The following is a 26,520-nucleotide window of genomic DNA, read 5'->3' on the forward strand; positions in this document are numbered from 1 at the left end:
CTTCAGAGTTGAGTTGCTGGGTCCAAGGGTATGCACCTTAATGTTCTTCTGATTCATTTGCTTATTCATTCTTTATGAAATCTATTCTTCAGAGCAGTTTTACGTTCACAGCAAAATTGAGAGGAAGGTACAGAGAATTTCCACATCCTCCCTGCCTCCACACATGCATAGCCTCCCTTGTCTTCAACTTTCCCCCCCAGATGGTCCATTTCTTGCACCTGAGGAACCTACACTCACACGTCATCATCCCAAAGTCCATAGCTTCCGTTATGGTTCACTCTTGGTGCTGTACATCCTATGCATTCGGACAAATGAATAATGACATGTATCCATCATTACGGTACCAAACAAGAGTATTTTCACTGCCCTAAAAATCCTCCATGCTCTGCCAATGCATCACTCTCTCCACACCCCAAAACCCTGGCAACCACTGATTTTTTTACTGTCTCCATAGTTCTGCCTTTTCCAGAATGTCCTATAGTTGGACTCACTCAGTATGTAGCCTTTTAAAAAATTTTTTCATTGGGCGCCTGGGTGGCTCAGTGGCTTAAGCTGCTGCCTTCGGATCAGGTCATGATCTCAGGGTCCTAGGATTGAGTCCTGCATCAGGCTCTCTGCTCGGCAGGGAGCCTGCTTTCCTCTCACTCTCTCTGCCTGCCTCTCTGCCTACTTGTGATCTCTCTCTGTCAAATAAATAAATAAATCTTGAAAAAAATTTTTTTCATTTATTTATTTATTGTAAAGATTTTATTTATTTGATAGTGAGCGAGAGAGAGAGAGAGAGAGAGAGAGAGCGAGCGAGCTGGGGGAGTGGCAGGCAGAGGCAGAGGGAGAAACAAACTCCCTGCTGAGCAGGGAGCCCAGATCCACGTGGGACTGGATCCCAGGACTCTGGGATCATGACCTGAGCTGAAGGCAGACGCTTAACTGACTGGGCCACCCGGGCGCCCCTTAATTGATTAATTTATTTCAGAGAGAGGGGAGGGGCAGAAAAAGTCTTAAGCAGAATCCACACTGAGTGCAGAGGCCAACACAGGGCTCAATCCCACAACAGAACCCAAGGTGGGCTCCATCTCAGGATCTGAGATCAGGGACTGAGCTGAAACCAAGAGTCCCACGTTTAACCAACTGTGCCACCCAGGTGTCCCAAATGTAGCCTTTTCAAATTGGCGTTTTTCACTTAGTAACACCCCCTTGATGTTTCCTTCATGTCTTTTCTTTTCTTCATGTCTTTTCAATATTTCATTGCTTAGATGGACCTTAATTTATGAATTCACCTGCTAAAGGGCATCCTAGTTACTTCCAAGTTGTGGGAATCATGAATAAAGCTGTTATAAACATCTGTGTGCATCGTGTTGGTTTATTTATTTATTTATTTATCATGGACATACATACATTTCCAAGCCCTTTGATACCAATGAGTGCTTTTTCTAATGATAAGTCAGTACAGGGGCGCCTGGGTGGCTCAGTGGGTTAAGCCACTGCCTTCGGCTCAGGTCATGATCTCAGGCTCAGGTCATGATCTCAGGGTCCTGGGATGGAGCCCCGCACTGGGCTCTCTGCTCAGTAGGGAGCCTGCTTCCCAGCCCCCCACCCCCCCCCCCTCTCTGCCTACTTGTGATCTGTCAAATAAAAATTAAATATTTTAAGAAATTAATCATAAATCAATACAAAGATAGCAGTCTTCACCTCAGCCATTACAGACCAGTCCCACTCTGCACAGCAACTCACATTAACAATTTGGAATGTGTTCTATACATTTTTCTCTACATACATAGTTCTTTCCTTTCGCGTTTTAATAAAAATGGGACGGCGTGCATGTATTTAAGGTGCATGTCAATCTGTTAAATATTGGTGGAATATAACAAGTTTCAGCCCCACTAGGGAGCACGTACTGTCAGATGTGGGCACCAAGCCTTGTGACCGGTGCTTTGTTTTCATCAGGTTTTGGGGGCTTGTTGAGTACTAGACATTTTAATAAATATGAAACACCTACTGTAGGCGCTACCAAGCGCTTAAGAACAAGTGTAGCTGTGCCAGATTTTTGCATATATCTCATTTAAATACGAAAGCAAGGAGTGAGCCTCCATGTTCTGCCTAGGGTGGGGAGGAGGTCTGCCCCCTGAGAGAGGGGTGCATACAGGAGTAGGTAGAGGAGCGGAGGCGGCGGCTTCTTCTCCCGGTGGACTGCAGACCCAGGGCGCCCGTAATGTCTAGCGGTAGAGAGAGGCGAAGGTCACTCTGAGGACAAGATCGAGTAAAGGGCGAGGCACAGGTCCCGCAGACGGGTGAGCCCCGGGCTGTCCTGAGAGGCGGGGCCAAGCGAATGGGCGGAGCCTGTATTGTCCGCACCGCGGGGCATGCCGGGAGCCCCGCCCCCAACATGGCGTCTCACTGACAGTTGGCTGCCGAGCGGCAGAGGCGGGTCCTGCTCCTCAGGGCGGCGGCGGTGGTGGCGGGGCCGGGGTCTCCGGGGCCGGGGGCGGGGGGATGGCAACTCGGACCGCCTAGGGCGGAGCTGCTCAGGCGAAGCGGCGAGCGGGGCGCTGCAGGCGGGCGCGGCGGCTGCTGTTATGGACTGGTGATCTCGGCGGCTCCTGCTCGCGTCTCCCCCGGGCCGGGCGGCTGCTCCTCACCGTCAACCCCTCAGCCGGGGCCATGGGCTCGTCTGCGGCCGCGGCAGCTGCGGCGGCGGCGGCCGCGGACTCGGCGCAGTGGCTCTCGGTGAAGGAGGAGACCATCTTCCTGCACGACGGGCTGATCCGGGTCACCGACCTGGCCGAGCTGCCCAGCGAGATCCTCGGGGCCCCGGAGGCCGCCGACACCGACTTGGAGGTGAGCGAGGCTGCTCCCCCTCCTCTGCCAGCAGAGTAGCCCACCCGGCCCGCATCCCCGGGGTCGGGCCGTCACGCTCTGCCTCACCCCCACCCCGAGGCCCCCCGAAGGCTACCCCGGCAGGTGTGTGGGCGCGGGGAAGACAGGTGGGGGGCCGCGGCCGCAGGTCCGCAGCCCGCCAGCCTCCCTGCCTCCTCGGGGCCTCCAGCCCGCTGGGGATTGCATTTGTGGTTTCATTCTGAGCGTTCCGACACCCGGCATTTTATTAGACTATCACCCGGCAGGGCCTTCACGCCCTGGCTCTCTCTCCCCTCCCCCATGGACCCCCTGGACTCACTTCCAGGGCACACCCAGGTTGCTTAGCTTTGGGGACATTTTAATTTTAACGTTGTATACCTCCCCTTTTCTCATTCCCAGTTCTATGTTGATTTTTCTTCCCTTCGGGGGAGGGTATTGGCAGCTGTCGGTCCGTGATGGGCAATCCAGCAACTTCTCTGTGTCGTGCCTCGGATTGACACGGGGCCTTTGTCAGGGAAGCGGGCAGTGTGGACAGCGAGGGTGATGCTACAGGGGCCCTCCGTGCGCTCTCCGCAAAGGGTCACGGGCGATTTAGGCCTCAAGGCCTTCGTGAGCTCGGTGGTGGGGGGGGGGGGGTCCGCGGCTTAGGAACTGTGGCAGGTGCAAAAGCAAATCTCCGCATTTGTGCTGCTGCTGGGTTTGGGGGCAGAAGGAAACCAAATATGCTCGGTTGATTAGAACTTTACACCGACTTCACTTGGTGTCGTGTTTGCCCAGAGGTGGGAATACTGGCAGTGTCATTTCATCGAGGCCAGCCGATGCTGACGCTGCACCCCCTCCACCTTATGGGGTGATATTTTGATGTGCAGGTAGCATGGGGTGTCATGAAATTCTTACTGTCGCAAGGAGGACTCCCTGGGGTAGGGCGCCGAGAGGATGGCCTGTCTTTTGGCTACAAACGGAATGCGAAGAATCTTTTGTGTTTTGCGGTTTTGCATGCACTTTGGCTTTCAGCACAAGGAGCGTTTATAGAAATGGATTAAAACCCATTACTGTGTGTTTCTGGAAACGGTAGTGATCCGATCGCGTTGGCCAAGACGTTTGTTTGGGCGTGCTTGAGATGCGAATGCGTTCCACTGTGTTTTGTGTCTGGATTTGAGGTTGAGGTTGCAGCATTACCGTTGTGAACTCTTAATTGACTTATTTTATAGTCTAGCCACCCAAAACGGAAGATACAAGTTGATAGGGAATTCCTAATATAGGATTATGGATTTCTTGTGTCTCATTTGGGCCTATTCTAGAAAAAGCAAGTGTCTGAGTGTCTTATTGGCTTGAAAACTCAAAGGGTATCATGGTATGATGGTGGAATCTTTTTATTTAATTAACTTTGTTGAATGTGAAATGTAGAAAGTGGATGCTCTTTGTTCCTTAGAGACTAAGTTTGCAGATCCCCAAATTTTGTATGTATGTAATATATTTATTTTTAGTATTAAAAAGGTAGGAGTAGTTAAAAATACCAGAGTTCTTAAGTGGACTTTCCTAAGATGTTTACTGCACAAATGTATTATTTGTCAGCGCTTTCCACAGAAGAATGATCTTAAAGAAAACCTTACTGGCTTGGATTTTAGATTTTTAAAAAAACTCTTAAAGAAAATGTATGTTCTGACCTTTCAGAAACCAGTATGTGTATGGGTAATAAATATGACTGTCAGTGGTAAGGAACTTTTTCATTTCTTTCTATATATTATATTGGCTGTATTGTATCAGTAGAAATGGATAGCTAAGAATGTTTTTGTGGCCGTTAGATCTGTGTTTGAGTGGGTGTATTCACGTTTAGTTATTTAATAATAATATTAAGTATATCCTGTGTGTCAGACATCATCTTACTAGTTCCTAAAAGGATCCGAGTAGCTAACTACTGTTACCTATTGTAACAACTATAAATGTTGCACCTATTGTGCAGGTGAGGCAAGCAAAATGCGGAGTAAGTATGTGACTTGCTCAAGATCACACACAGAGAGCCTGGGCGTTAACCCAAGTCTATTGGTCTCTAACATGTCTGCTCCTGATTGTAATATCCTCCTTGCATGTATGACATTCATATTTGTAATTATCTAAAATTTCATAATTGGCTAAAGTTAGGGTAGTAAACAGATATTTTTATGTCCTTTGTAGTAATGTATTCTTTTTCACATTTGAGGAAGATTAGAGGTTTATCAGCTTTTTTAAAAAACTAACTTTTGAGAGATGCCTGGTGGCTCAGTGAAGCATCTGCTTTTGGCTCAGGTCATGATCCCAGGGTCCCGGGATTGAGTCCTGCATCGGGCTCCCTGCTCAGCTGGGAGCCTGCTGCTCCCTCTCCCGCTCCCCCTGCTCATGTTCTCTCTCTCTCACTCTCGCAAATAAATAACATATTTAAAAAAAAAATAAAAAAACAAACTTTTGAAATGCTGCCACCCCTAACCCCTATGAGGTACACTCTAATAACCCTCTCCTTCCAGGGGACATCTGGCTAACCAATGGCCATTTCATCACAGGGGTTTCTGGTTAGATAGACTCCTTCAGTTGACAGTTTTGGATTAGGACAAAATTGGATTAAGCTGACTAATTTAAGATTGAATCTTAATGCAGAAGTGTGCACTAACTGCAGTAGATTCTCGGAATTTTAGATCAAGAAGGGGCCTCAGAATTTTAGAATAAGAAGGGGCCTTGGAGATAATGATCACTTCCCTCATTTTAGAGAGAAGTTATCTGAGATCAGGAGAAGTTATATCTTGATGGTAAAACTAGTTATGGCAGGACAGATGAATAGACCTTGGCTTTCCTGCCTTTGAATTCCAGTGTTCTTTTCACTTTGCAAGTGCTGCTCAAAGTTAAATGTCAATTTGAAAAAAGAACCCATCCTACAAAGTGGATCAACATTGACTTAACATTTTAATTTAAGCAATAGCCTAGCATTTAAATTAAACATTTTCTTACTGCGGTGGTGGCTCAGTTGGTTAAACGATTGGCTATAGCTCGGGTCGTGGGTCATGATCTCAGGGTCCTGGGATCGAGTTCCGCATCTGGCTCCCTGCTCAGTGGGGAACCTGTTTCTCCCTCTTCCAATCTCCCTGCTTTGGTTCTCTCTCTCTGTGTCAAATAAATAAATAAAATCTTTTAAAAAAAAGATTTTATTTATTTATTTGACACAGAGAGAGAGATCACAAGTAGACAGAGAGGCAGGCAGAGAGAGAGAGAGAGAGAGAGAGAGAGAGAAGCAGGCTCTCTGCTGAGCAGAGAGCCTGATGTGGGACTCGATCCCAGGACCCTGAGATCATGACCTGAGCCAAAGGCAGCGGCTTAACCCACTGAGCCACCCAGGCGCCCAAATCAATAAAATCTTAAAAAAATTTTTTCTTTCTAATGAATTTTAAACAGAAGTGTTTTTTATTTTTATTTATTTATTTTTTAAAATATTTTTTAAAAATTTATTTGTTAGAGAGAGTGAGCACAGGTAGACAGAGTGGCAGGCAGAGGGAGAAGCAGGCTCCCCGCTGAGCAAGGAGCCCAATGTGGGACTCGATCCCGGGATGCTGGGATCATGACCTGAGCCAAAGGTAGCCGCTTAACCAACTGAGCCACCCAGGCATCCCCAGAAGTGTTTTTTAAAGTTTATTTTTTTTAGTAATCTCTACACCCAAGGTGGGGTTTGAACTTGCAACCCTAAAATCAAGAATCACATGGTCTTCTGACTGAGCCAGACAAGACCCTCAGAATTTATTTTTTTTTAAATGAATAAATAATGTGTAATCAAATTTCTTCAACAAGTGTTTGTGGAATTCAGAAGTGAGCAGGACCCACTGTCCTGGGCATTGAGGATGCAGCAGAGGATAAAATAAAATCTTTGTCTTGAAAAGACTTTTATTTTAGTGGGAGGATATAGACAATAACAAATAATCGAATACATTTATATATATGCATATATAATACCTCAAATGATAAATTCTGGGGAGGCAATTATAGCTGGGTAGGAGGAATGGGGTGTAATGGTGGGGAAGGCTTCTCATAGGATGGGCAGAAAAGGAAAGCACAGAATGGCATTTGAGCAGAGCCTGAAGGAGGTGAGAGGGTACCCAAATGGCTGCTGGGGAAAGTACCTCCTAGACAGAGGATAGCAAGAGCCAAGTCCCTCAGAGGGAAACTTTGTTTGGAGCTCTGAGCCCAGTAAGCCAAGGGGAAGAGGAGAGTGATAGAAGATGGGGGGTAGGGGATGCCGATTAAATAAGGCTATTAGATAAGGACTTTGAATATATTAGAAATGCAGAGTGAGGTTTTTTCTTGGTGTTTAAAATAGCTGCCTGTATTTTAATTTCTTATTGTTGGCAGAAAGTGAAAGCATGTAGGAAATTATTTTTTTAAGTGTGAAATAAATATAAATTTAAGAGAAATTTTAAAAAAACTTAAAAGTGACAACTCAAATATTTCATTTTGTATTACATGTCATAGAACATTAGTCTTTTTTTTTTTAAGGGAACTTATAAGAAAAAACCAGCTTATTTGTGGAAGTTCTAAAAGGTTTCTGCTTCCTATCTCAGTTTTCTTTACAAACTCCAGTGGGGAAAAGCCTTGCACATATGGATGTTGACATAGAAGCTAATTAACTTGCCCAAATGACCAAGATATTTTGTACCCTACAGTTTAGATTATTTTGAACTCAGACATTTCAGCTAATATCTCTTATTTTCCATTGTGTGTGTTTGTGTGTGTGTGTTTATAAGAACCCACCCCATCCCTACACCCTCACACCAATGCACAATACTTGATCATGAAAAAACGACTCGAACATGAACGTTCATGGGAGCTTTATTTGTGCTTGCCAAAAACTGGAAGCAATCTGAAGGTCCATCAGCAGGTGGATGGATAAACAAGTATGATTTATGCTGAATAGAAGAAGTTAGACAAACAGGAATACATATTTTTAGCTTTCACTTATGGGAAATTCTGGAAAATACAAACTAATTGGTAGCAACTGGGAGCGGATCAGTGGTTGCCTGGGGATGAAAGTGGACTAGAAGGGATGGGAAGAGGGATTACAAAAGTATATGAGGTAAAGAAGATGTGGTCCATATATACAATGGAATATTACTCAGCCATCAGAAAGGATGAATACCCAACTTTGGCATCAACATGAATAGGACTGGAGATTATGCTGAGTGAAATAAGTCAAGCAGAGAAAGTCAATTATCATATGGTTTCACTTACTTGTGGAACATAAGGAATAACATGGAGGATGTTAGGAGAAGGAAAGGAAAAGTGAAGGGAGGAAAATCGAAGAGGGAGATAAACCATGAGAGACTGTGTGTGAGGGTTTTAGAGGGCAGGGAGGCTGGGGAGATGGATGAGGCTGGTGGTGGGTATTAAGAAGGGCACGCATTGCATGGAGCACTGGGTGTTATACACAGTGAATCTTGGAACACTGCATCAAAAACTAATGATGTACTATACGGTGACTAATATAACACAATAAAAAATTGGATAAAAAAAAGTACATGTGGGCGCCTGGGTGGCTCAGTGGTTTAAGCTGCTGCCTTCGGCTCAGGTCATGATCTCAGGGTCCTGGGATCGAGTCCCGCATTGGGCTCTCTGCTCCACGGGGAGCCTGCTTCCCTCTCATTCTCTCTATGCCTGCCTCTCTGCCTACTTGTGATCTCTCTCTGTCAAATAAATAAATTTAAAAAAAAAATCTTTAAAAAAAAAAAAAGTACATGAGCAAAATTTTCAGGTGATGGATATGTTCCCTGTTTTGACTATGGTGATGGTTTCATGGTTGTATATATACATATGTCAAAACTCATCAAATTGTACCTTTTAAATATGTGTAGTTTATTGTATGCCTATTCTATTTCTTTGAAACAAATGAACAAACCCCGTGCAAGCCCAGAATGCTTTACTGATACTGTTTAGGAAATGAAAAAAGGCTCAGGAGACTTTTTTGTTCATTGTTTGTTGTTTTGCTTTTTGCTTTGTAAGGGAAGGAGTCGATCAACTGGAATAAGTTAAGGCTTTGAATACTTAGTACACATTCAGATGAAACCTTTGAGATGATAAGTTAGATTTATAAATGTTGGTCTGTTCTCCTAGGAGAATACCACCAGCCAGTTTATCCTTTGGTCAGATTCCTTTGGAAGCGGTTTATATACTTTTATAGAATTCCAAATTATAAATTTGGAAGAGGTTAAGAATAAGTTAATAAAACTACCTTTGCTCATGAGTAAATTAATTACAGTGAAGTAATGAGCACTGGAAGAAGAGTCATTGAATCTGTGTGCGGGGTTCTGTGAGCTTGGGCAAATGGCTCACCCAGCCCTCAGGTTTGGCTCCCTAGCTATAAAGTTAGAATGAAGTATCTTAAGGGGGGCGGGGAAGAGCAGTATTTGCCTAGAGGTCAAAGTCAGGTTTAAAGAATCAGATTGGGACTGAAATTCTGGCTCTGCCCCGTACTAGCTGTGTGACTTTGGGCAAGTTCCATAGCTTTACTAATCCTTGGTTTCTTCTTCTACTGCAACTTCGTCATCATTGTCCCCACCTCTACTTACTGCCATGACCACAACGTCAGCACGTTGGGTGCCAGGCTCTGTGCTAAGCACTTCACACCCATTATCTCATTCAGTCCTCACAAAAACTTTATAAGGTTGTTACTATGGTTATCCTTATTTTACAAAGAAGGAGACTGTGGCACAGAAGTAAAGTAACTTGACAAAGATCATACAGTTAGTAGCAAAGTCGAGAGGGAAATAGATCTGTCCAGCTTTAGCCCAGGGTCCAGGCGCGAAAATTATTATGTTACACGCTTCATCATCTGTAAGAGGGGAGTGTAATAATAGGGTTAATGGAAGTGTTAGATAAGGAGGGCTGTGATTATGTACTTACAGTGTGTATGGACTGTCTGTATAAGGTGCTATGTTGCTGGAAAGTTATTTTTTGCATATTCAGTCAGCTGTCCATTTTATAGGAAAGCAAAACTGTGCCATCAACAGAATTCTTTTTTCTCTTTTAGTGAATAGTGGAGATGGTAGGGGATGTGTGTGTGTGTGATCCCTCTGGAATTTTCTTCCTCCCAACTTGTTTGCAGTAAGGCTAGGCAGATGAGGTAAAAGTCTTCATTTCCAATTGTATGCCCAAGGTCTTGCTAAATAAATCAGTTTTGATTATTATCTGTCTTCTTGGCTTCCATATTGACTGTCACAAAGTGCCACCTGTTGGCCGGGGCTACTGGACGGATTGTCCTGCACCTGTTCTTTCCTAAGTCATAATGTATCTGTGGTGATAATTATGAAAGGCTTGTCAAGTCCTGAAAGGGCCCCATGCTCTGTCCTCCCTCCCCCTCTTTCCATCTTGTTTTACAATGATGCTTGTGGGATGAACACAAGGAATGTAGTCTGCTTTGTAAGATGTTTAATCATTAGCTGTAGACAAATGTAAATAACAGCAGGTGATCCACTGTGGGGCAAATGCAAGGTTACTTTAAAAGGAGAGAGGATTGCAGATATCATATGACTATTACTTTGATCCTGCCTTTTTAAACACAATTTATGTGTCCATTAACATATTTTTTAATTTTAATTTTTACCATTAAAAAGTTTTAAAATGAATGCACGATTTATATCCGTATAAAAAATGGAAAAACCGGGGCGCCTGGGTGGCTCAGTGGGTTAAAGCCTCTGCCTTCAGCTCAGGTCATGGTCCCAGGGTCCTGGGATCGAGCCCCGCATCGGGCTCTCTGCTCAGCAGAGAGCCTGCTTCCCTTCCTCTCTCTCCGCCTGCTTCTCTGCCTACTTGTGATCTCTGTCTGTCAAATGAATAAATAAAATCTTTGAAGGAAAAAAAAAATGGAAAAACCGATGAAACTGAAGTGCCTTTTGTGCATCGTTTCTCATCCTGGTCTCCATCTACTCCTTACCACTGTTAAATCAGTGCTCAAATTTTTAAGGTATTAGGATCATTTTTTTAAAAAAAGATTTTATTTATTCTGTTTTTAAAGGTTTTATTTATTTATTTGACAGGGACACAGTGAAAGTGGGAACACAAGTAGGGGGAGTGGGAGAGGGTAAAGCAGGCTTCCCTCTGAGCAGGGAGCCCGATACAGGCAGGGCTCGATCCCAGGGCCCTGGGATCATTACCTGAGTTGAAGGCAGATGCCCAATGACTAGGCCACCCAGATGCCCCCAAAGATTTTATTTTTAAGCAATCTCTATACCCAGGGTGGGGCTTGAACCCATAACTCCAAGATCAAGGGTTGCATGCTCTACTGACTGAGCCTGCTGGGTGCCCGCGATCATTTTTGAATGTGTACTTTTATGTGTGTTTGTGTGTATGCATACTTTTTAATATTTTTTCCTGTCTTACAGAAAAGATGTGATGCTAGGCATATCTTTTCATAACCTTTTTTTTTAAGTCAATGATATGTTTTGATCTTCCTATGTCTCTATATACAGATCTACCACATTTTTTTTTAAGTGCTGCATGGGATTCCAGAAACACTATCCTATTTAGCCATTCCCCAACTGATGGGTGTCTTAGTTTTCTGTTGCTATGCTAACAAATCATCACACACTTAGTGGCCTAAAACAACACAAATTTATTTCTGCATTTATTCTTATATTTCTGGAAACCAGAAGTCCAAAATGAGTCTCGCTGGGCTAAAGTCAGCTGCTGGCAGGTGTGGTTCCTTCTGCAGGTTCTAGGGGAGAATCTGTTCCCTGGCTTCTGTGCTCCTTCCTCTATCTTCAGAGTGTGTGGTCCTGGTTTCAGATCTGTCATCACATGTCTTCTCTGACTGGCTCCTCTGACTGGTCCTTATAAGGACCCTTGTGAGTACCCCTTCTCCCCCAACACCCCCCACCCAGGATAATCCAGGCTCATCTCCCCATCTCAGGATCCTTAATTTAATCACACCTGCAAGTCCTTTTTGCCATCCAAGGTCACATTTACACGTCCTGGGGATTAGGACTTAAATATCTGGTTGGGGCGGAGGGTCATTATTCATGCTGCCACAATGGGTATTTTGGTTGTTTTCAGTTTTTCACTATTTTTTTTAAAAGATTTTATTTATTTATTTGAGAGAGAAAGAGAGAGGGGTGTGGGGAGGAGCAGAGGGAGAGGGACAAGTAGACCCTGTGCTAAGTGCAGAGCCCAATGCAGGCCTGGATCCTATGACCCTGAGATCATGACCTGAACCAAAACCAACAGTCAGACACTCAACAGACTGAGCCACCCAGGCTCCCCTTCAGTTTTTCACTCTTAAAACCCGTCCTTCAGTGTATGCCCTTGCACGCCTGTTGTGCACATGTTGGAATATTTCTCTAGAGCAGTTCCTGAGAAGGAGAATTGCTGGGTCATAGGTGACCATTTTAAATTTTTTTTTTTTAAGATTTTATTTATTTATTTGACAGAGATCACAAGTAGACAGAGAGGCAGGCAGAGAGAGTGAGAGGGAAGCAGGCTTCCTGCTGAGCAGAGAGCCCGATGCGGGACTTGATCCCAGGACCCTGAGATCATGACCTGAGCCGAAGGCAGCGGCTTAACCCACTGAGCCACCCAGGCGCCCCATTTTAAATTTTAATAGGTATTGCCAAATTGCTCTCCGAAGTGACCGTATTAGTTTATGTTCTGGAGTAATAATGTTTGGTAGGACCTCCTTTCCGTACACCCTCATAGAGATTATTTTAGAACTTATGGATTTGCTTGATTTTATCCTTTGCTTAAGCCAATGGCGCTCGCTCCAAAAGAGGAAGCCACTAGATGTAACTAGGTACCTGGCGATACATGCTGAACCACGGTCCGCTGGAAGAAGCCAGAATGTTCCGTTGGTGCCGCCTGGCTCTTATCACTTCACTTCAGAGGCCCTCTCTTGTGGCTTGATCTCCTTTGCTCCTGACATATACTCATTTTGATCTGTAATCCAGTTAATACAGACCATGTCCATATTAGGCAGGAGAGAGCAGCTTCTTAATTCGGATGGTCTGGGGCTGCTGCCAGACTCGAGTCACGCCAGGGAGCTGCCCACTCTGGGAAGAGACCCACTGGCCCCTGCAGTGTGTCAGAGTGCATGGTAGTCGTTAGGCAGACTGTCCAGACACAGCTTGTCTTAAAATTTTCTCTCTTATGTGCCAGTATAAAGGGTAATTCTACTTTTCTTTTAAACTTGTATGAGAAATGACTGACATTAGGTTAATTGTATTTTTATGTTACTCAAAACTTTTCTGCTTATGAGGAAGTAATACATGGATGTTGTAGAAAATCGAGAAAACACCTATTGTGTAAGAGAGAGAAGAAATATCCTTTGTACCATCAAAAAGTTATATTAATTAATTTTTTTACTATTTCCTTCAGTTTGTATTTTTTATATATAAACAAAATTGAGATTATATGCTATATACAGTTTTATATCCTTTAATCACTTATTGGGAGCAATTTTGTCAAATTAGGTTTAAAAACATAATTTATTTATTCATTTTATTTATTTTTCTAAGTAATCTCTACATGCAATGTGGGGCTTGAACTCATAACCCTGAGATTAAGAGTCACATGTCACATGTCCAGGGTGCCTAGGTGGCTCAGTCAGTTGAGCATCTGCCTTTGATTCTGGTTGGGATCCTAGGGTCCTGGGGTCGAGCCCCGCATCAGGCTCCCTGCTCAGAGAGCAGCCTGCTTCTCCTTCTCCTACTCCCCCTGCTTGTGCTCTCTTTCTCTCTCTCTGTGTAAAATAAATAAATAAAATCTTAAAAAGGAAAAAAAAGTCACACGCTCTACCAATTAAGTCAGCCAGGTGCCCCTAAAAACATAACTTTTAATGGCCGCATAGTAATTCATGGATGTAGGATAGTTGTCTTGCTGTACCTTATAGCATTTTCCTCACATCTGCTATTTTTTAAAAGTTTATTTATTTAAGTAATCTCTATACCCAACATGGGGCTCCAACTCATAACCCAAAGCTTAAGAGTTGTGTGCTCCACTGACTGAGGCAGCTGGGGCGCCCCACATCTGCTCTTTTATTTTATTTTTTGCCTCAAAAAGTGACATTTATTCAAAGAAAAAAAATGACAAGATGTCCATCCCTTGGCTCCCTTCCCTCCCCCCTCCTGCTTCTCTTCAGCCCCCCAGACTGAACCCTGGGTGGGCCTAGTAACAGGACAGCCCCTCAGATGAGGTCAGCGACATTGAGGGGCATCTCCTCAATGGAGGTGTTGTAGAAGGTCTCAGTGTCTCAAAGAGTCCTCTTGTCTTCTCTCACCATGTTAATAGCCACACCCCTACGGCCAAATCATCTACCAGGACTGATTCTGTGGATATAGTTTTCCCTGTTGGTGGGAAGGTCCGAAAGAAACGTGCTGTACATCAGTGCCTCTGGCCTAGGTCAGAGGAGAGGACACATCAGCATGAGCCCGAGGAGGGGCACAGTTGTGCCAGAGGGACTAGAGTGAGTGTCGGCAGCCAAAGGAAACAGACATGCCCTCTCCCCAAGCAACCTCAGACATGCCAGATCGGCTTCCAGGTTGCTACTTTCCTGAAGAGGGGCACAGGTGGGCTATTTTATGTATTTATTTTAGAGAGAGTGTATGCGAGGGAGGGAGGAGGGAAGGACTGGGAGGAGATAAGCAAATTCCCTGCTGAGTGCAGAACCCGACCTGGGTCTTGATCCCAGGACTCTAAGATCGCGACCTGAGGGGACATCAACAGTCAGATTCTCAACTGAGTGTGCCCCCCAGGCACCCCCACATCTGCTATTTTAAAGATAATTCCAGCTTAGAGGAGGTCAAAAAATGTTTAGTGTTTAGTGTTACTTGTTTCATAAAGTTTGGTAAGTCATGTATTTGTAGTGGTTACTAAAGCGTGTTTCTGCGATCCATTACTGCTAGACAGTTTATAATTTAAGGGGATTTTTATCGTGCTATATGATTCCTCTCCTGATAATGTTGAATATTTCTGAGGAGCTTTGAGTTTATAAAGTGCTATTAAGAACAATTGTAGAATAATTAATGTTCAATGATGGGACACACTTGGGGTGGACACTCTTGAATCCCTTGTGTTTCTACTGAAACCTGCGGTTGGCCGAATTACTAGGTCATAGCACAGTTTGTAGCAATTTTAGATTAACAATAAGGAGATGTGTAATTTGCAAACCATTTTATGCAAATTGTAGGTTTAGTAATTCTAATAACTACAGAAGCGTCATTCGAGTAGTGGTTTTATACCAACAAGATATTAACGTTCAGCTTGGTTTGTAAGAGATCTTTCCTGTGTTTACTGTATTTGCTTTGTGCTTTGTAGTTTGCATTACTGATTTCAAATGAACAAAGGCAAATATAATAGATGTAACTATTTACAGGGCAGACTAGAAAATCTGGACCTCCTATCTCTATTCATATGTTTGCTTTTCTTACTGTTGAAGTAAAATAATTAATAATATTAAAGGACAGGGGCTCCTGGGTAACTCAGTGGGTTAAACCTCTGCCTTTGGCTCAGGTCATGATCCCAGGGTCCTGGGATCAAGCCCCGCATCGGGCTCTCTGCTTGGCAGGGAGTCTGCTCCCCGCCCCCCCCCCCCTGCGTACCTCTCTGCCTACTTGTGATCTGTCTGTCAAATAAATAAATAAAATCTTAAAAAAAAAAGAATATTAAAGGACAACCTCTGTCAACATATTTTCATCAAAACAGGTACAAAGTAGAGGAATGACCTTCTTTATTTCTTGTTTCTGATTCCTTTCTGATCATCCAGTAATGGTGTAGTTGAGGGACAATTACTTGTTTATTTAATGTAGGAAAGAGCAAGATGGGTGGAAAGGTAAAAATACGTGTGGGGAACTTTGGAGGAAGCATGTTTTGAGCTTATAATAAAAAAGTTTCCTTCCTTTGGGGGTTTTGAACCTGAGAAATAGAATTCAGGCACCATCTGTAGAATCTAGGGGATCTGTGAGTTATAATGGGGAAAATTTTATCTTCATTTACTCATACCTTAGATGAAATTCAGCATTTCCTTCAATTATGAATATAGTAGAATCCTAGTAGTACTGGCAGAACCTGTGACTTTGTATGACCAGTAGAAATCATTGATATTTTCATATCATATTGTAGATGTTGAACATATCTTGAAATATTGTTTATGCTCACCGTCACTTAGAAATTATGGTAAATATTGGATCTTGTTACTCAGTATACTGAGAATGAAGCTCCTATATTGATAGCACAAATAAAGCATTTTGGTAACTGTATTTCAGTATACTGTAATTGGAGCTTATAATCCCAGGTATTTTATTTTACACACTACAAATGTTACCTGAGAAGGGTAGACAGGCTCCACCAAAAGCAAATGGTGAAGGGCCCCTGAGATAGCCTTTCTTTTTCTCAGCATCTCCTATTTTAGTTCAAGTTTGCTGAAGACCTGCATAGTTGCAAAGACCACATTTTTGAAACTCCTTAAGTAGAAAATGTTATCCTCCTACAAATTTTTCCATTACCTACTGACTGCAAACTTTTAACTAGTAGTAATTTTCTTGGATAATCTGATTTTTATCCATGTGTCAGACATGTATATTAACAGGGAAGCTGTTTTTTAAGACAGTAAAATATCCCCTAAAAAATGACAGGATTCTTTTGAAATAGAACAGTTTTTTTTTCCCCACCAGATAATTTGGAATTTTCCCTTGTCTGAGGAGAATGTTTGCCAACTGAGGCTATATGAATAGAAATTCATTAATATACTTTATATCAGGATATTCCATTGCTAATAAAAAGCCATTTTTTTAAAGATTTTATTTATTTATTTATTTGACAGTGAGAGAGATCACAAGTTGCAGAGAGGCAGGCAGAGAGAGAGAGAGAGAGAGAGGGAAGCAGGCTCCCTGCTGAGCAGAGAACCCGATGCGGGACTCGATCCCAGGACCCTGAGATCATGACCTGAGCCGAAGGCAGCGGCTTAACCCACTGAGCCACCCAGGCGCCCCATAAAAAGCCATTTTTAAAAAATATTTTTATTTATTTGACAGAGATCACAGGTAGGCAGACAGGCAGGCAGAGAGAGGGGAGGGGGAGAAGAGACGGGGCTTGATCCCAGGACCCTGGGATCATGACCTGAGCCGAAGGCAGAGGCTTTAACCCACTGAGCCACCCAGGCACCCCGCTAATAAAAAGCCGTTTTAAACAAGTGGAGGCAACTAGTAATAGTTGATATCTCGGGGGAAACATTTTTTAAAATCCTAGATTCATTTGCTTTCATTTCTCAATAGAGTACAATTATATACTTCTGGTTTCTTTTATTGTTCAAATTGTTACTTTGTGTTTGTATGTCAAAGTTTGGAAGTTTTACTTAACTAGCCTACAGAATTATGTTCTCCAGTTGGTAGCTACCTTTCACATGTGGCCATTGAGCCCTTGAAATGTGGCTACTTGGGATTGAAATGTGCTGAAAGTATAAAATAGACATCAGATTCTGAAGACTTCATGTAAAAAAAATATGTGAAAGATCTCAATTTTTAAAAAAATATTATTTATTTATTTGGCAGACAGGGAGAAAGCACAAGCAGGAGGAGTGGCAGGCAGAGGGAGAGGGAGAAGCAGGCTCTTTGCAAAGCAGGGAGCCAGATGTGGGACTCTATCCCAGGACCCTGGGATGGTGACCTGAGCTGAAGGCAGACGCTTAACCATCAGAGCCACCCAGGCGCCAGATCTCAATATTTTATATTGATTAAATATTGAAACGAAAATGTTTGGATAATGTGTTAAGTAAAATATATTATTTAAATTAAAATATATTAAAACTTTCTTTTTACTTTTTTAAAAGATTTTAAGTAATCTCTATACCCAATGTGGGACTTGAACTTACAACCTCGAGATCAACAGAGGCATGTTCTACAGACTGAGCTAGCCAGGCATCCCCTTTTTACCTTTTTAATTTTTATTATTTATTCATCTTATCTATCTGAGAAAGAGAGGGAGCTGGTGTAGGGGGAGAGGCAGAGGGAGAAAGAGAATCTTTTTTTAAAAAATTTATTTAATTATTTTTATTAACATATAATGTATAATTTGCCCCAGGGGTACAGGTCTGTGAATCATCAGGCTTACACACTTCACAGCACTCACCACAGCACGTACCCTCCCCAGTGTCCATAACCCAACCACCCTCTCCCTACCCTACCCCCACACCCCCTAGCAACCCTCAGTCTCTTTTGTGAGATTAAGAGTCATTTATGGTTCGTCTCCCTCCCAATCCCATCTTGTTTCCATTTTTTCTTCCCTACCCGCCAGACCCCCAGCCCTGCCTCTCAAATTTCTCATATCAGAGAGATGATAAGATAAATGTCTCTGAGAGAGAGAATCTTAAGCAGACTCCATGCCCAGCATAAAGCTCAGCTCAGGGCTCCATCTCATGACCCTCAGAACGTGACCTGGGTGGAAATCAAGAGTCAAACACTAACTGACTGAGCCACCCAGGTGCATGCCCCCCTTCACCTTTTTAACTGTAGCTCCTGGAAAATATTAAATTCCATATATGTCTAACATATTTCTATTGGACAGTATTTCTTTTTACAGAGGTCAGCAAACTATGGCCCTCAGGGTCATATCTAGCTGTCTTTTTAAAAAATGATTATTTAATTTTTTCAGTGTTCCAAGATTCAGTGTTTATGTACCATACCCAGTGTTCCATGCAATACGTGCCCTCCTTAATACCCACCACCAGGCTCAGCCCCCCCCAAACCCTTAGTTTGTTTCTCAGAGTCCATAGTTTCTCATGCTTTGTCTCCCCCTCCAATTTACCCCAGTTCACTTTTCCTTTCCTGCTCCTATTGTCTTCCATGTTATTCCTTATGCTCCACAAGTAAGTGAAACCATATGGTAATTGACTTTCTCTGCTTGATTTATTTATTTCACTCTGCATAATCTCCTCCAGTCCCGTCCATGCTGATACAAAAGTTGGGTATTCATCCTTTCTGATGGCTGCATAATATTCCATTGTATATATGGACCATGTTTTCTTTATCCATTCGTCTGTTGAAGGGCATCTTGGCTCTTTCCACAGTTTGGCGACTGTGGCCATTGCTCTAGCAGTCTGCTTTTTATAAATAAAGTTTTATTGGGACAAAACCATTAATTTACCTTCATGCTACAATGCAGAATTGAATGAAATGGTTGTGACAGAGACCGCATGACCACCAGATCTTTGGCGGGTTTTCATTTACACTATTTTTATTTCATCCTTTCAGTGGTTCTGTGACGCATTAGAGGAGATATTATTTCAGGGAAAAAATTTTGAGAAGCCAAGTGATTTGTCCAAGGTCATGTAATTAGTTAGTGCTAGGGTTAGAACTCTAGTTCTGAGTGATTTTTCCACTGTACCTCTCCTATTTAGGTAACACTTGAGCTGATAACGTGTTATCTCCGAGACAGTAGTTAATGGCTACTATTTGAAATAAGAGCTGCACAGCCAGGCCTACACATTGCTGCCAGAATAATCTTCCTCAAGCTAACAGTTATGTTACCTCCTTGCCCAAACCTTCCATGGTTCCCTGTGAACTAAAATAATCATTCAAGGTTGCTATGGTTTGGTTCCATTCTGCCTTTCCAGCCTTTTATCTCATTACTCTCTATCCCCCCAGGGACATATATTTCACAAACTCTCTACATTTTCTCCTACAGTCGTGGCTCCGGGTCCCATTGCTCTGGGGAGCCCATACTCTACTTTTGGAATCCTGCTCTTTATCCTTCAAGATGTAGATCAAATGGCATTCCTCCATGAAATTTTCATGATACCTGCAGTTAGGAACAATTATCCTCTCTATTTCTTACATTGCCTTATAAAGTTATTTATGTGTGTGCTTGATCTCCCTTACTATATTATAATCTCTTAGAGATTAACCACTTCTTAGTTTACATTATGGTGTATCTACTAAAATAGCTCAGACAGTAGATGTGGATTGAACTGAATGCAAAAAAGGGCATTTAGAACAAATTGGAAAGGGTGGGATTAAATAAATAATACCACAAATTGAGGACATAGTTTAATGGAGAATAAGATAAGAATAGGCAGTTATTTTTTTAAAAAGATTTTATTTATTTATTTGACAGAGATCACAAGTAGGCAGAGACATAGGCAGAGAGAGAGAGGAGGAAGCAGGCTCCACGCTGAGCAGAGAGCCCGATGCAGGGCTCAATCCCAGGATCCTGGGATCATGACCTGAGCTGAAGGCAGAGGCTTAACCCACTAAGCTACCCAGGCGCCCCTAGGCAGTTATTTTTGATGAACTAAAGTAGTGTAGGTGAGACTTTAGGAATTTTAATTGCAGTTATGATTTGCACTTTAGATAAGAGAACATATCACAACAATTGTCATAAATATTGTTAATGCTGGAATGTGGATAAGCACTCTGGAATTAAGACCCTTGATTTTGGGGATGCCAGAGTGGTTCAGTCGGTTAAATGTCTACTTTTGCTTGGGTCATGATCTTGGGGTCCTGGGATTGAGTCCCATGTTGGGCTCCTTGCTCAGCAGGGAGCCTGCTTCTCCCTCTGCCTGCTGCTCCCCTTACTTGTGCTCTTTCTCTCTGACAAATAAATACACAAAATCTTTAGAGAAAAAAAAAAAAGAATGACCCTTAATTTTGTATAGAACTTAACAAATTTTGCAGAGAATAATGAATTCCCGAGAGATTTGTGAAAACAGCTTAATTAGATAGAGTTAATTGAAAATACCTTACTTTGATCATCATTCTAAAAATCTTTTTTTTTTTTTTAAGATCTTATTCATTTATTTGACAGAGAGAGACACAGTGAGAGGGGGAACACTAACAGGGGGAGTGGGAGAGGAAGAAGCAGGCTCGATCCCAGGACCCTGGGATCATGGACTGAGCCACCCAGGCACCCCCATTCTAAGAATCCTAATTCAAATGAATTTTTGTTTAACTTAGTTGTTCCATGGTAGTGACCTTGAGCACTATTTTTTTAAGATGTTATTTTTAAGTAGTCTCTATACCCAATGTAGGACTCTTAACTCACAACCCTGAGATTAAGATTGCATGTTCTACTGACTGAGCCAACCAGGTGCCCTGAACTTGAGCACTACTGTATTTATTTTGAACATTTCCATGTAGAGATTTTTTTTTTTTCAGGGATTTCAGTGAAATGTGTCCATCAGCTTTTATGGAATGGCAGTGCCTTGAGGACTGGAACTGTCATGAACTTATTTTACAGAATTTAACATGATCAGTTACTGATTAGCATGATAAGCCTGCTAGTCGTAATTTATTTAAAATAAATTAAAATTATTATATAACATGTTATATTATATAATAATATAATATAATATAAATTAAAATTAAAATGTAATGTACTTTAAAATTTTTAAATTAAAATGTTAGAATTTTAGAAAATTTCAGGGTGCCTGGCTGCCTCAGTCAGTAGAGCCTAAGACTCTTGATCCTGGGATTGTGAGTTTGAGCCCCACATTGGGTGTAGAGATTATGTAAAATCCTTGGGATGCCTGGGTGTCTCAGTCAGCTAAGTGTCTGCCTTCGACTCAGGTCATGATCCCAGGGTCCTGGGATTGAGTCCCACATCAGGCTCCCTGCTCAGTAGGGAGTCTGCTTCTCCCTTCTACTCTTCCCTCCCCCCTGCTCTCTCTCAAATAAAATCTTAAAGAAAAAAAAATTTAGAAAATTTGCAAGATGTAAGAAAATGCAAAGAAGAAAATAAGATCACTTATATTACTACCACCTAGAGATAAGTATAGTTCATATTTTCATGTTTTCCCCTTCAGACATTTTTGTATGCATGTACACTTACACGCATATTCTAGGCAATTAGAATCATTGTATATACATTTTTTCCCTGTCCTTTTCATTTAACATTGATGCTATTTGAGGGACGTTTCTCCATTTTTAGTATTATTGACAACATAGTTTTTTGTTTGTTTTTTGTTTTTTTTTTAAAGATTTTATTTATTTATTTGACAGAGAGAGATCATAAGTAGGCAGAGAGGCAGTCAGAGAGAGTGAGAGGGAAGCAGGCTCCCTGCCGAGCAGAGAGCCCGATGTGGGACTCGATCCCAGGACCCTGAGATCATGACCTGAGCCGAAGGCAGCGACTTAAACCACTGAGCCACCCAGGCGCCTGACAACATAGTTTTTAATACCTGCACAGATGTTAAAGTCTGCCTGGTATTTCATGGTATGGATGTTCAATGATTATTTACCCAATCCTTTATTTAGATATTTAGTTGAATATTTATCAGTTCTACTGTTAACTTTAAAAATTAGTGAAAAAAAATTTTTTTATAAATAGTGAGACTCTTTTAAGTAGGCTACAACACACATATATATCCATTAAGATTATTTACTCTGAGTCAGAATGTGAGTCTTCAGAACTATGCTCTAACTGTATACAATGATAGCATTGTTTGAGCATTCATTTTATATGCATAAAGTTCATATTTCCTGCCATGTCGTAAAATACATAAATTATATGTATAGTCTGTTTCTTCAAGAGGTGCCTTATTTAATCAAAAATTTTAGGAAAGCAACACATGGTTCCAGATGTCAAAGGTTCAAAAGGAAATTCAGGGAAAGGTCTTCCTAGCCCTGTCTCCCGAGCTGGAGCCAGTGTTACTCGCTGGTCCATGTTCCCCAGAGGTATATGATGCACATACAAGCTGATACACGGCAGCAGATTCCTCTCTGACCTCGGCTTCTGCTATGTTCCCTTCATTCCACTGCAGTTACTTTGGCCTTCTGGTGTTCATCATAGATTGGGCTGGCAGGTCCCAAAGGTTCCCTTCCTCAGGGGCCTTTGCTCATCTCTCCAGACAAAAATAAGTTTCCTTAAGTCCACACAGGTGATAGAGATAGTATTTTTGAAACCTTTAAAGTATGAAATAATCAGAAACTTGACATATTAGAACACAAAAACAGCCGTATCACCAAGAGCAGCTTTGACTCTGTTAGCAGACCAGTGGGAGAGCTTTAAAATGACTAAAGTAATGAATCCTTTTAAATGCATAGTTACATACTTAGAACAGTTCCAGAGAGCACAGATACATAATTCAAGTACCACGTCAAAGGAAACAGAAGAGTTTTAGTTCAAAGGTCCTGTGGTTGCAAGCTTATGTGATCAGTCCACATAATTGGGGAGACATACAGTATTAACTAAAACAGTCCTTCCAGATTCTGACCTTCCAGATTTCTCTTTCTCTGAGTTGTTCTATTTGGTGCTGAAGTGTCACCCTTCCTGCTTCTGGAGTTAAACAGACACTTATATGTTAAATACATGTTTTTGCACAGGATTGGTTTTTATAAGTGTATAAAATGCTTTATTACATGGCTCTTCCTTTGCCCGTTTTTTTTATTTTTAAATTTTTTTTAATAAGGTGATTTGCAAACTTCCGAATGCTATTGGTTTTTTTTTTAAGATTTTATTTATTTATTTGACAGACAGAGATCACAAGTAGGCAGAGAGGCAGGCAGAGAGAGAGGAGGAAGCAGGCTCCCCGCCGAGAGTCCGATGCGGGACTCTATCTCAGGACCCTAGATCATGACCTGAGCCGAAGGCAGAGGCTCAACCCACTGAGCCACCTAGGCGTCCCTGCCTGTTGTTTTGAGAATGCATGTTAAACATGTGGGGCCATACAGAATATGGCGCCCTTTGGGATTTACAGAAGGATGGTATACTGAGTCAGTGACGGAGAGAGAAACTGAACTGTAAAATGCAGGAGTCTTCAGGGGATATGTGAGTGAGCCTAGAGGCTAACCCTCTCTGCTTTAGCACTGAAGTATCTCGCCAACTTTTAGCCCAGCTCTGCCACCTGCCAGAACTTCCATTTCTTGGTTGTAAGATCGTTCAACCTTTTTTTCCCCCCCATTATTTAGATTTAACGATCACTCTGTTTGATTTTCAGAAACTGATTGGTAAGAGAACCCCCGCCCTGAATGCTCCCAAGCTCTTGCAACTGACATTCCCTCCCTCTGCTCGCCCACATCTCCTCACTTTGGGATTTTGCGTCCCAGTTAAATTCTCATTCCTTTTCTCTGAGCTTATTCTCCTGTCTTTTTATTGCCTTTCCTCTTTCAGTCACTCCGTGCGTGTGACAAAAATGGCTGTCATTAGGCAATGAGGATTCTGCTTACCAGTCACATCACATCTTCAGCATTCAGAATCATACAGTTGGTGGGGCTGAAAGGATCTTAAGATCATTTTATCCAGCTTTTGCAGAGGGCACTGTGTTCCTTTTAGCCTGTTGCGGTCGATAGTAAGATTTGGAGGCTGTTAAAAGTACTTTGAAAAATAAATAGTTTGCATATAGAGCAGTGCTATTCTAAGTGTGGCCAGCATACCGTGAGCCCGTCATGACAAGATAAGTACAGAAATTGAGAGTGAAGCATTTAGAAACTTCTTAACAGTTTGCCAGACTAATTTTATATCCGTTGAACATAATAAGACTTGGGAGTTGTAGTTTATGTCTTTTCTTTCCACATTATTTTTGTAGTAACTTTTTTTTTTTATTGTATTTAACAAAAGTTTTGTTCCACAGTGGATTAGAGAACAAACAAACAGCCCAGTTCTCTCCCACAGACAATTTGAGAAACACCGATATAGGATATCTAATACAATGTTTGGCACAGAGTATGCTCTCAAAAACCAATAGCTTCCTCATGTCTTAAAAATTTGCATTTTGGGGGCGCCTGGGTGGCTCAGTGGGTTAAAGCCTCTGCCTTCGGCTAAGGTCATGATCTCAGGGTCCTGGGATCAAGCCCCACATCGGGCTCTCTGCTTAGTGGGGAGCCTGCTTCCCCCCTTTCTCTGCCGTGTCTCTCCGCTTAGTTTACCTGTGATCTCTGTCAAATAATAAATAAAAATCTTTTTAAAATTTTGCATTTTTTAGGTAAGGATGCTAGATGTCCGAGTGGCAGGTAAATGAAATACTGTTTTATAGAAATGAGGTGATTATTGGTTGTGCTGATTTTCAAATATAAGCCATTCAGGGTTTTTTTTTTTTTTTTTTTTCTTTTTAAACTTAGCCTGTGCTTTGAAGAGAGATTTACACACAGGAGAAATGTAATAAATATTTGCACTGATTCCTGAAGTTACTTAGAGCATTTAATGTGCTTGTGATAACCTCAGCTGTGCAAAGCTAGAGGAACATAAACTCTTTGGTAGCTAGCCATATCCATAAATGTTTGAATATATTATAGCAGTATTTATATTTTATCTTCTTGGATAAGAAAAGGGAAAGATCTGTTGAAAACCACTCAGGTTTTGTCAGTTTTCTCATGTCATGTAGCATTTGGAAAGTACGTGGTTGTAACATTACTTCACATTCCCGTTTTAATACAGTTTTAGTGCCGCATACAGTGGCCCTTTCATTTTCAGTAGTCCTTGGCTCTTCTTTGGAATTAGAGTAGCTTGTCCTGATTTTTTAATTAAATCAAGTGTAGTTGAGCTTATATTTGATTCAGTAGATTGTCAAAAGCCGTTAGCTGACTGTGGTGTTCACAGGTTAAAGGGGACATATGTTTCATATTACTCAAGATCATGAAGTTGCCAGTCCCTGTTTAAGAATAAAGAAAGGTTGGGGCACCTGGGTGGCTCAGTGGGTTAAACCTCTGCCTTCAGCTCAGGGCATGATCTCAGGGTCCTGGGATCGAGCCCCACGTTGGGCTCTCTGCTCAGCGGGAGCCTGCTTTCCCTTCCTCTCTCTCTACCTGCCTCTCTGCCTATTTGTGCTCTCTCTGTTAAATAAATAATATATTTAAAAAAAAAAAAGAATAAAGAAAGGTCATTGACTGAGCCAAGTGACTCTCCTGAAATGCTGTCCCTTTAAAAATTCTGTTTACAATTCAAGAATCCTTACTAGATTTCATTTTGGCAAATTTAGAAAATTATTTCAAACAGAAACCTGAATGAATTGCTTTTGTTTGGTGATGCCATACATATAACGGGATAAATCTTTATCCTCCTAATGAAAAGGAAGGACACATTTTATTTTTAAAAAATCCCATTTGGAACATCCCTAATCTGCTTATTTAGGTACAGAATAAATATTTGCTCTGTAGGGCAGGATTCCTCTGTTTTGAGCTTCGTTTTTATTTCTCCAAGGCTCAAAGTCTTTATAAATTTTTTTTTGGACTCTGCATCCAGCACGGGGCTAGAACTCATGACTCAGAGTTCAAGAGTCGTATGCTCTAGCACGAGCCAGTCAGGTGCCCCAAGGCTTAAATTCTTAATATTGGAGAAGTTTGAAACTGAACCAAGATTTGACATAACCAGCGTATAGCATGGTGGAGAGCAAGTAGTTTTATAGTGATGACTCAGAATAATAAGTGATTCAGAGTGTTGCTCCCTTGTTTTAATAGGAATATTTGGTTTACACAGCCAAGGTTTTCCCTTCTTTTTGTCTCTTAGGAGCCATGCTGAAGAACTCCAGGGGAAAAAAAATTATTATTAATCCTGTCGAGTGCATATTACATTTTGGCAGATGCTGGCTGATGAGATTAAAATTACCCTTCACATTTTAAAAGTTATATTTTTGTAATCCCATTAGCAAGCAGGTGGATCGTAGGGGACAGGAAATGAAGATTCTTTTAGCCAACTTTTCAAAGTTTGGAATTTATTTTTGGATTTTGCTTTGACGCATGAAAGGAT

The 26,520-nt window shown here is 41.9% G+C and overlaps 1 protein-coding gene across 7 annotated transcripts in view; it reads left to right on the forward strand.

The window, feature by feature from the left end:
• The first annotated feature begins 2,423 nt into the window (after positions 1 to 2,423).
• The window catches only part of HECTD4 (HECT domain E3 ubiquitin protein ligase 4), a 181,631-nt gene continuing 157,534 nt past the window's right edge, over positions 2,424 to 26,520 (forward strand). For all 7 annotated transcript variants that reach the window (XM_046025933.1, XM_046025934.1, XM_046025937.1 and 4 more), the window contains exon 1: positions 2,424 to 2,835. In XM_046025933.1, coding sequence (XP_045881889.1) covers positions 2,659 to 2,835 — 177 coding nt within the window. In that variant the 5' untranslated portion in view covers positions 2,424 to 2,658. The remainder of the gene's footprint in view (positions 2,836 to 26,520) is intronic.

The sequence above is a fragment of the Meles meles genome, chromosome 12 (assembly GCF_922984935.1).
Source record: "Meles meles chromosome 12, mMelMel3.1 paternal haplotype, whole genome shotgun sequence".
Taxonomy (NCBI): domain Eukaryota; kingdom Metazoa; phylum Chordata; class Mammalia; order Carnivora; family Mustelidae; genus Meles; species Meles meles.